The sequence below is a fragment of the Pinus tabuliformis genome, chromosome 5_1 (assembly GCF_031772625.1).
Source record: "Pinus tabuliformis cultivar Carrire ecotype Pingquan chromosome 5_1, CPIR1, whole genome shotgun sequence".
In the NCBI taxonomy this organism is placed as follows: domain Eukaryota; kingdom Viridiplantae; phylum Streptophyta; class Pinopsida; order Pinales; family Pinaceae; genus Pinus; species Pinus tabuliformis.
The window spans coordinates 800,775,087-800,785,321 of NC_142305.1; the positions used below are offsets into that span (position 1 = coordinate 800,775,087).

Sequence of the window (10,235 nt, forward strand, 5' to 3'; positions counted from 1 at the left end):
CTAATATCCATTTCAAACATATAATTAGTAAAAAGTAAAAATCAGTTAATTATACACATAATCATTAGATAGTTGATAATCACTAATTAATATTTATAATTCGAATCCTAATTTTAAATCTAGAAAAGAATAAACTAGATTTTAAATTATGAATTAAGAACCAATAACTAAAACAATTACTAAATTAATAATAAAATAAAATTAGATAAATTATAAACTGAAATTTCATCATATAACATGTCGACTATTATTCATTCCCATCCCAACCCTAGCCTTATTTAAACCTCATTGAGTTCTAACTTATTTCACTGATGGATCTAATCCCGATGATGAACCACATAGGTTGGTTCGAAACGTCGATTCCAACAAATATGAATGCGATGACACTGGAAGATAACACTACACAACATCCTCAAGGTTGAAGTTATTCCATTGCACTTTATTTTAGCGATGACTCCATTCAATAGTTAAACTTAGTCCTATTTGAAAATCATAATCAATCTCTACCGTGTTTCCACCTATGTTAAGAAGGTATTATCAATTCCATTTCAGCACCCCAGAAAGGATCATCAACATAAACTCCACAAGGGTCACTAACATGCACCCAACAAGGTTTAGCAACATCAACATTTTATACATTTAGGTAGTGGCTATGTTCATTTTCCTATACCTCATCAAATATTTTTACCATGAAGTTCAAGGAATTGGATTTCCAATTTCCTTTCAAGTCATTAGAACAAAAAACATAATAATTAAATGACTATTTCTTTTTTTTATGTTTCTTCTTCTTATGAGTCATAACTAGTGACCTTTCATATCACACAACATTCTAAGTTGTTATACTGATATCATAATCACAAATATGCATAATTCATGTATAAATGCAGTTTTCGATATCCTCATTTTTCGGTGGTTCTCATGGCTATTACGTTATTTATTGGCCTACTACGAGTGGACTCAACCATGTTCATAGTTTTTGTTTTCTTTTACTGTTGACCGAAATTCCACGGTTAGTAACACATGGAAAAGTTACACAAATAGTATGAATATGCTCAAGATATGCAGTGATAACACAAAAGAGTTATAACATTCTATAGATATGACATTCATTTTATAGTTCATCCACTATATTAATTTAATTAACTTCCTATAGCTTTTATTCTACGTGCATTGCAAGTTGTTGATGAAGGTTATATGAATTTCACTTCCGTGTATAGCCATGGAGTCTCTTCCCCTCACATTCCAATGCATATTAGTTTTCTTAACAAACATTATGTTACTATAATTATCTTCATCAATTTAGTACATGTTTTCAATATTAAGAAATAAAAATACATTAACTAACAAAGGCTAGGTTAAGACATTTCCCTTCATTGTTATAGGTACACCACTATGCGATAACGTTTTGCATCTTCGTTGCTTCAACCCATAAATTTTTACCCAATTCTTCTTAGTCACTCAAGGAGATCCAGTCAACATCCACCTATTTATCCTACTACGACAACTAAAATCAATCTCTATTTTTCTAACATTGAATTATACTAAATTTCTTGGCCATTTTGTTTCTAGATTCACTTAAGACTTTTATTTGTGGAAAGTTCTATAAGATAATCTAATTAGAAAAATTTTAAATGAATAAAAAATACAATATTGTAATCCCATATAGATCTGAGGACCATTTTATCCTTCAATTCTATGTCAATTAAGAATTAATTTTCTCTTTTTAGGGACCATTGTAATTCCCTTTTTAGGAATTACATGTCTTCATTCTCATTTTACTCTTTAAAAATTTCACACTTCATTTTTTTTTTTTTTCGACAGCAACGGTTAGTTTTATTGGGCGGCAAACAAGCTATCGCGGGCTTTTACAGTTCTACAAAACAGAGGCAGATATCTTGGGATTTCTTCGGAGGAATGCCAGGCAATCCAAAGTTCGGAGCCAGAGAAGTAAGCTTCAACGAAATTGACATAAGATCTCTTAGAATGGACTGTTGGAAAAGAAGGAACAGCGCGCTGTGCCAGAGGACCTCCAACTAAACCAGAACTTGCTGTGCCAAAGAACTTCACATCGAATGATCTTCCTGCGGAACTTGAGCTTGCTGATCCAGAGAGCATCAATGGTAGGAACCAGATTGACCACGCTATGGAGAAAATGCGTCTTCATCTGGGAGCTCCAACACAAATGTTGCGAAGATCAATGGGTGCTGCTTTCCGGGAGTAAGAAACTCTGAATGTGCTGAATCCAACCTTCAGGTTTAGTAACGGATTGGACATCAAAGCTGAGACTGAAGTGCGCCCTTGAGGAACCTTTGAGGGTTCTTGAAACCAGGATCAAAACAGTAAACAGAGGGCGGTAAAGCGATAGCTGAGTTAGGCTTGAACTAATCTGATTACTTGGGTTGAATTGAGAATAGGTCTCGAATTGCAGGAATGAGGGAGGGTTAGAACACCCTTAGATCAAGAAGGACAGAAAGGTCGATCAGCAGGAAAGTTAAGGAATGGGACTAGAAGACTCAATTGAATTGACCACCAGGGTTCTCCGAGAGCAGAGGGAGCCCAGATTGGCCTCCATGTCTGCCTGAGAATTGAGGTTCCTTAAGATATGATAGAAGGAGATCTTATTGAATTTGGGCAGTAATAGTCTGATTTTTCTGATAATGGTGGCTAATTGAACCTGATGAGAGGTCTTAGGTTGTAACATTGCCTGGATGATAAGTCTTGAATCTCCAAAGACTGAGAGAGAAAGGATATTTCTGTGGATAGCCATAGTCAGCCCCTGCCACAATGCAAGAGCCTCCGCTCTGTTGTTGGTTTCGATTCCCAGACCCTAGTGGAATCTCAGAACCGGAGAACCTCCAGGACTCAAAAGAATTCCACCACTGCCAGCAACCCCGGGGTTTCCTTTAGAGGCCCCGTCAAAGAATAAACAATGATCCTCCAGGGTTGATCTCCACTTAATGAACTCTAGTTCTTCCAGCCTAATCTCCCAGTTGGCATGAACGGGGACAGGAGGAGAAGGCCTTTCCCTCGGGTTAGGAACCAGATCATGGAACCATTGCTCCTCTTCTTCGGTCAGACACATTTCGTTCCTTGAGGATATATTGGCTTCCAAAGCCTCGCCCAGCAAAGCTTTAATTTTTGATATAACTCTTATTGCAGTGCATTTTTCTTCTCGGAAAATTCTGTTATTCCTTTCCAACCACAGTTTCCAGCAAATGAATTTAGGGATCCACATCCAACTGGTTTTAAGGAGACTTTTATTTTTAAGGCAGAAGGGAGATAAGCTGGCCCAAGTTCTGAACAGGGCAGGGATGTTATCAGGAAAATCAAGGTTAGATGGTTCAATCAGCAGCACTCCCTTCCAGACTTCTTGAGCAAAGGGGCAAAGCAGCAACAGGTGACTAATAGTTTCTTCATCAGAACAGCAAAGTGGACATCTGGATGGTCCTTCCATCCCTCTTCTTCGCAAGTTATCTCTGGTAAGAATGCTTTGGTGTGCCACGGTCCAGCAGAAGAAGTCAATTTTTGGAAGAGCTGGGAAATCCCATATAAATTTCCATTGGGCAGGATTGGGAGGAGCATATGGAACAACCATAGTTCTTTTATAACCTTCGGAAACCGTGTAATGGCCAGAGATGGATCCCCAGCCTCTTTTGTCTTTAGCAGTGGCCTTTGATGGAGCTTTACCTTGGAGCAGATCTAAAAGTAAAGAAGCTTCCCCCTGCAGCATAATGGGGATCTCCCCCAGGTTCCAACCATCCCAGGTTCTATCCGGAGCTTCCTTCCATTTCGAGATATCCCACAATGTGTGCAGATTGCAAGACTGAAGCCAAGTTTTAATGTTAGCTAGACCTTCCACATGGTTCATTGGTTGATCGCCCAAGATCGGGTCATCCCAGATTTTGATTTTTTTCCCATTACCAGGGATCCAATAAAGGTAATGGTTGAATTGCTCCCTAGCAGCATTACAAAGATTGAAGATCGGAGATCCTTTGAGATTTCTTGGAGGCTTATCCAAGCATCGCAAGCGCTGCCCTTGGAAGTATTTCTTCCAAATGACTCTTTTACTCCAGCTTGTGTTTCCAGAGACTAAATTCCACAATATCTTGGAACCCAAAGCAAGATTTTGGGCCGCTAGGTTGCGCAGATGGAGGCCTCCTTCCAGAAAAGGTCTCTTGAGAGTATCCCAGTTTACTAAATGGATCCTTCTGTCATTGTTATTCCCTCCTTCCCACAGAAATCTTCTCAACAGGCTGTCCAATTTGCTGAGAAAGGTTTTGGGGGCCAGGAGAATAGAGTTTTGGTATAGGGGCATACTTATTAGTACCGATTTCATAAGGATGACTTTCCCTGCATTATTCAGCCAAGAGGCACCCCAAGCTTGGATTCTTTTCTTTATCTTATCGAGCAGAGGCATCCAATGCGCAACTTTAGGCTTAGATTTGAAGATTGGGATCCCGAGATAATTAAATGACTCCCAGGTTCGAATTCCTTCCATTTCTAAGAGTCTTGCGATGTCAGACAGCTCTTTGATCGAGCAGTTCCAGCCATAGATAGAGCATTTTCGATAATTGATTTTGCTGCCCGAGATCAACCTGTAAATGTCCAGCTCCCTCTTGAAATGTCTGGCAGAGATTATGCTGGCTCCTCCTAACAGCAAGGTGTCGTCGGCGAACTGGGCATGATTAATGTCTTTCACCCTGTGAGTAGTTCTGAGGCCAGGCAAAGTTTGATTTTGCTGGTTATGATCCAGTTGGAAACTAAGAACCGAGGCCTGGACAACATAAAGAAGCGGAGACAACGGACAGCCTTGTCTCAGGCCCCTAGAAGCTTGGAAGAAGTCAGTGGAACGACCATTGACCAAAGGCGCAATCCAAGGAGAGGCAATACAGGCTTTCACCCAGTTTATGAAGTCTGTTGAGAAGCCTAGCTTCATCATAACTGCAAACAAAAATTCATGTCTCACTCTATCAAAAGCGTTAGCTAAATCGAGCTTAATCACCATACCTTTCTCGTTTCTTTGGCAGCTAGAGTGAACTGCTTCTTGGACCAGCACAATGTTGTCCAATATCTTTCTTCCTTTTATGAATCCGCCTTGATTTTCAGGGATGAAGTCTGGCAAAATGTTTTTAAGCCTGTTGGCTATTATTTTGGAGATCAGCTTATAACTGGAATTGCACAGGGATATTGGCCTAAATCTGCTGAAGTCTGGGGCACCTTTCTCTTTTGGGATCAAGGCAAGAAAGGCTGAGTTGATGCCACCACCCAGCTTTACACAATTCTGGGATTTTCTGACCATTCTCAAAAGGTCTTTTTTAATTGTTGACCAGCAAGTCAAAAGAAACCTGACAGGGAACCCATCTGGGCTGGGGCTTTGTCAGGCTCCATGCTGTTCAGAACATCCTTTAGCTCTTCCATACTAATCGGAGCTGTCAGCATGGCGTTGTCTGAATCCTGGACGCAATTGGGGATTAAATCAAGCGGATAGGAATGGGGATCGATAGCTGGTTCTTCAGGAGCCGAATATAGGTCTTGATAGAAGGAGTATGCAGCTTTTTTAATGCCTTCGAAATCCTTAATCACAGAATTTTGATAATGAATCTCAGAGACTGATTTGAAATTCTTTCGGGCTTCGGCTTGTTTATGAAAGAAGCTGGTATTCTTATCTCCGGACTGCAGCCAAAGATTCCTAGACTTCTGGCGCCAAAATTCTTCCTCCTCCCTGCTAGATCTGTGAACCTCTTTTTGGAGCTCGACTTCTTTTAGGAGCAGGGATTGAGAAACAGGACTATGCTCCATATCTAACTGGTGAGCAGCGAGCCTGTTTAGATTTTCTTTTCTTTTGGCTGAGGGGGATTGCAGTCTTTTGGCCCAATCTTTAAGATTTCTTTTTAGAACCCTGATTTTCTCTTCCCACACAAAGAATGGAGAGCCATGGACAGGCCTATTCCAAGATTCAGAGACCACTTCTTGAAAGCCATCTTGTTGGATCCAAAGAGGGCTGAACCGAAAGGGAATAGGGCCTAGGTTGCTATCCAAGGAAAGCTCGAGAAGGATGGGCTTATGATCAGAGGTGAGATTTGGAAGAATTTTAGAGGTTGCCATAAGACCGCAGGTAAGGAAAGAAGAATGGACAAGGAATCTATCCAAACGGGCAGCAATATGGTTTGGGGCAATTCGTTTGTTGGACCAGGTGAATTTTCCTGAAGAGGGTTTAATGTCCTCCAGGTCCCAGCCCAGCATTATATCTTCAACCCATTCTCTGGCAGGATCCCTGACGATGGAGCCTCCCTTTTTCTCATCAAGGGCAAGAGTGACATTCAGGTCACCTGCAATGATGATATTCCCGGGATTTTGCTCTAAAAGAAATGAATGAAGCGAGTTCCAACAGATTTTTTTCTCGCTTGGCAATACAGGAGCATAAACATTAAACATACTTACTTGCTGACCAGAATCCTTGTGGAGAAGCTGAATGAAGAGCGAGTGGGGGCTACTTTTTTCTTGAATAAAGTCATATATGGCGCTGTTCCAGAAGGTGGCTAATCCACCAGAGGTGCCTCTTGCACTAACTGCTCTTCCATGGCCTTTTTTCGAAAAAACTTTACTGGATTGGAGGAGAGGAAGATCCTCCAGCTTTGTCTCCTGGATGAGGAGGATTTCAGGCGAGTATATTCTCACTATATCTTTCAGAGCTTCCTCTTTCGACCTGCTACCTAAACCTCTGTAGTTCCAGGAGACGTATTTCATTATTTACTATTTTGGGGAGATGAGGCTCCTATTGGAGCCTTGTTGCTCTTGCGCCCAGATCTGGTATTCATCATTGCTTTGAGAGTTTTTTGGGAACCTTGGAGGACATCTATGTAGGTTTTTTCCTCTCTCTGTTTCTTCTTGGATTTCCGCCCTCTAGTCGTTTTGATTACAGTGACTAGCGAGTTGTCAGTTTCTGAGTCTCTCTCTTCTGATTCTCCCTCAGAATCTGAGGCTAGACTAATGTGTTCTTCAGTGCCTTCATTCCCCCTCAGACAATCCTCAGGTGGAGGGACTGTTTGTTCAGCTTCATTTACTTTCCTTTGTTTCTCCTTATTTTCTGTTTCCTCTTGAGTCTTCTTGTCGTCCACCTTTCCTCCAGAGGAGGATCCATCTTTAGAAGCAGCAGCGGCTTTTGGATTAAACTGAGGCTTCCCCATTGGAGCGGAGTTGTTCTATCCCGGAGGCTTTGGAACAGCCTTTCCCTTTCTGATTTCTTTCCATCCTTCTTCTTCAACCGTGATCCCTGTTGAAGCTTTTGGGCAGTTTCTCTGGAAGTGTCCGTGCTCATGACAGGTTCGACATTTGAACGGCAACTGCTCGTAGTCCAGCTTCTGATAGTGCTGCCATTCTCCAACTTTGAGTTTGATCGCTTCTGGTAGCCCGGCTTCCAAATCAACTTCCACGCAAATTCTAGCACAGGTATATTGGCCCTTGTGATCAGCTTTGTCAATGAACCGACCCAACCCATTACCAATCTTCTGCAGAGATTGGTAGCTCCAACAGTGTAGCGGGAGGTTAGGCAAGCGAACCCAGACCGGCGCCTCCTTGGGGACATCGACGGATGGATCAAAGTCAGGACTCCATTTGTTGAGATACAGTCCTTGGTTTCCCATAAAATACGGCCCGTTTCTGAACACCAGGTCGCGATCTTCTTTTGTGGTAAATTCGAAAATGAAATAGCCTCGTCCTACAGCATAACAAATCACGTTGTTTTCCAGCTGAGGTCTCCAGTTTCGCTGAATCCAATCGTCCGTGGTTTTAGTGGACGGCCAGCGACCCATAAACTGCCCTACCAGTCCTCTGTCAGACAGGGCAAGAGCAATTTTAATCGGTTGTTCCTCTGGAAGTGCTATTTCTGGAATTTCCTCAAGCTTTTTTATAAATTTCGGCACCTCTGGGTTCTGTGGCTTCTTTCCTTTCTGCGTTAACAGTTTCCTAAAGGCATCTTCAGAGGATAATGGAGGGGAGGGAGCGGACTCCCCACCCCCAGGGCCGCGCATGGCTTCGTCCAGGAACTTGGCGGCGGCAGACCTAGTTTCGGCTCCTCGACTTCATTATTCCTGCATAAATATGGCATTTTTTGAACCCTTTCCGCAATATTGCTAAGTAACTTCATACTTTTTTGGTCTATTGGGGTAGCCAACTATAATTTTTAAGATTATATTATTGAATTGTTTTAATTTTTTTTGTATTTTCAAGATTAATTTTCCTTAACCATAATTACTATGACCTTCCCTCCCAACTTATCAATGCTTTTTTGGGAACACTTGGTGTAGTAAATTTCTCCATGTAATTCATCCAATAATTCATCAGTGACAGGAATGGGAAATTTATCTTTAATAGTGAGCTTCTTGAGCTTCCTATAATCTAGACATGTGTTATGATCCATCCTTCATGTGAACCAATACTACTCGAGCAAAGAAAGAGCTTTGACTAGGTTTAATTCTACCGACCTCTAGCATTTTTGCAGCCATACATTCAATTTCACTCTTTTGGGCATAGGGGTATATGTAAGGCCTGATGTTTTGGGGAGCAATTCCTGATATCAAATGAATAGAATTATCATGATCACAAATAGGTGCGAGGCCTTTGGGAGTTTCACATACCTTAGAAATATTGTCGAAGGCTTTTTGGAGATTTAGAGAAGTAGATGATTTTGATGTTTGAACCTCTAGTGAGCATATGTGAAATTATGCCCTGTTTTTGTTTCTTTGTAAGCCTTCTTTTATTATCTTCTTGGTTTCCCTTTGAAACCCATTAATTCAACTTCCTTTCCTCCCCAAAAAAAATTCTAGAAAAGTTCTTTGAAATTAAAAGTTATTGTACCGAAAGAATATAACCATTGGACTCCTAGTATAACATTAGCACCACCCATTCGAATGGAAAGAATTCGACTATTTAATACATATTCCCCCATGGTTAGCTTGATATTATGACACTTTCGAGAGAAATTTATAGTTCCTCTACTTGCAACCATCAGTTGACACTTTGGTGATGGACATATGAATCAATTTTATTCATTGATTATCTTAGAATGAAGAAAATTATGGGTACTACCAGAATCAATCAACATTATTACCTTTTTCTTCATGATATGTCCTTCTATATTGAGAGTTTGAGGAGATAATTCCTCCCAATGCATTACAAGATATGGTCGGATTCAATTCTTCTTTCTCTAGAGTTGGTTCTTGGTGTACATCTTCTTATTTTGAAGTTTCTTGTTCATTTTCTTCCCCCTCTTCACAATCTATCTAAAATAATCTCTTCTCACCACATGTATGACCTTTAGCATATTTTCTATCACAATTAAAACAAAGCCATTTTTCTCCTTTTTCTTCCAATTGTTATGGTGTCAACCTTGTAGGTTGTGGAAGTCTAGGAGTAGTAACATTTCCATATTTATAGTTTTGAGTTGTAGGCTTCCTTATTGCCATAAGTTTTATTTAAAATTTTGTTGTCAATCTGAATGCCTTCTCCAATGAATCAGGTTCGCAAAGACGAACCTCATGTTGGATTTTATCCATTAAAGTACCTATAAAAACATCAAACTTATGCTCCTTTGCAATATCATCTACCCTTATATCTAATTTTTGGAAGTTCTAAATGTGCTCTGACATTGAACCCTTTTGTTTGATATTTAGAAATTGGCTAAAGAAGGTGTTCCTCCTTGTATCCTCATAATGTGCTATCATTTCCTCTGTAAAAATTGACAAAGTGACAAGTTGTTTATGATAACGAAGTCATCTACACCATAGAAACTGATTCGGTTCTAAATATAAATTTGCAATGCATAACGTTTGTCTTTTGCACATTATGGAGATCAAAATATTGCTCCATCTATAGTATCCATGATACTAGATATTTTCCATCAAACTTCCTCATTTCAATCTTTGGAATATGATGGGTATTCAATCCAATTTTAGAGTTTATGAAATCATGATTAACATTTCTTTTGTTCTGAGTTTCATGTTATACATTTTCACCATTAGGAAGCATTTCTTGTAGCAACTTTGTCAAACCTTTCATGTGTGTTGTTAAGCCATTCTTTAAATATTCCATGTTTCCTTTCATTTTTGTTTCTATAGCATGAATATAAGCTTCAATGTCATCCTTAATTCCTTCCATGTATGATTTTAACACATCATTCAAACCATCCATCTTAGCTTCTATTTCATTTTTCATTACTCCTTGCGAGAGAAAAAATT

The 10,235-nt window shown here is 40.0% G+C and overlaps 2 protein-coding genes across 2 annotated transcripts; both read right to left on the reverse strand.

Moving 5' to 3' along the window:
* Positions 1 to 5,334: 5,334 nt before the first annotated feature.
* Positions 5,335 to 6,747, reverse strand: LOC149167367 (uncharacterized). Its single transcript, XM_089430459.1, has one exon. It carries the CDS (start codon positions 6,745 to 6,747, stop codon positions 5,335 to 5,337), a length of 1,413 nt encoding a protein of 470 aa, XP_089286585.1.
* A 455-nt stretch (positions 6,748 to 7,202) lies between these two features.
* LOC149167368 (uncharacterized) lies at positions 7,203 to 8,030 on the reverse strand. Its single transcript, XM_089430460.1, has one exon. It carries the CDS (start codon positions 8,028 to 8,030, stop codon positions 7,203 to 7,205), a length of 828 nt encoding a protein of 275 aa, XP_089286586.1.
* Positions 8,031 to 10,235: the final 2,205 nt, after the last annotated feature.

Coding starts and splice junctions, on each gene's coding strand:
- LOC149167368 (XM_089430460.1), bottom strand. CDS start 8,030: ATGCGCGGCCCTGGGGGTGGGGAGTCCGCTCCCTCCCCTCCATTATCC.
- LOC149167367 (XM_089430459.1), bottom strand. CDS start 6,747: ATGAAATACGTCTCCTGGAACTACAGAGGTTTAGGTAGCAGGTCGAAA.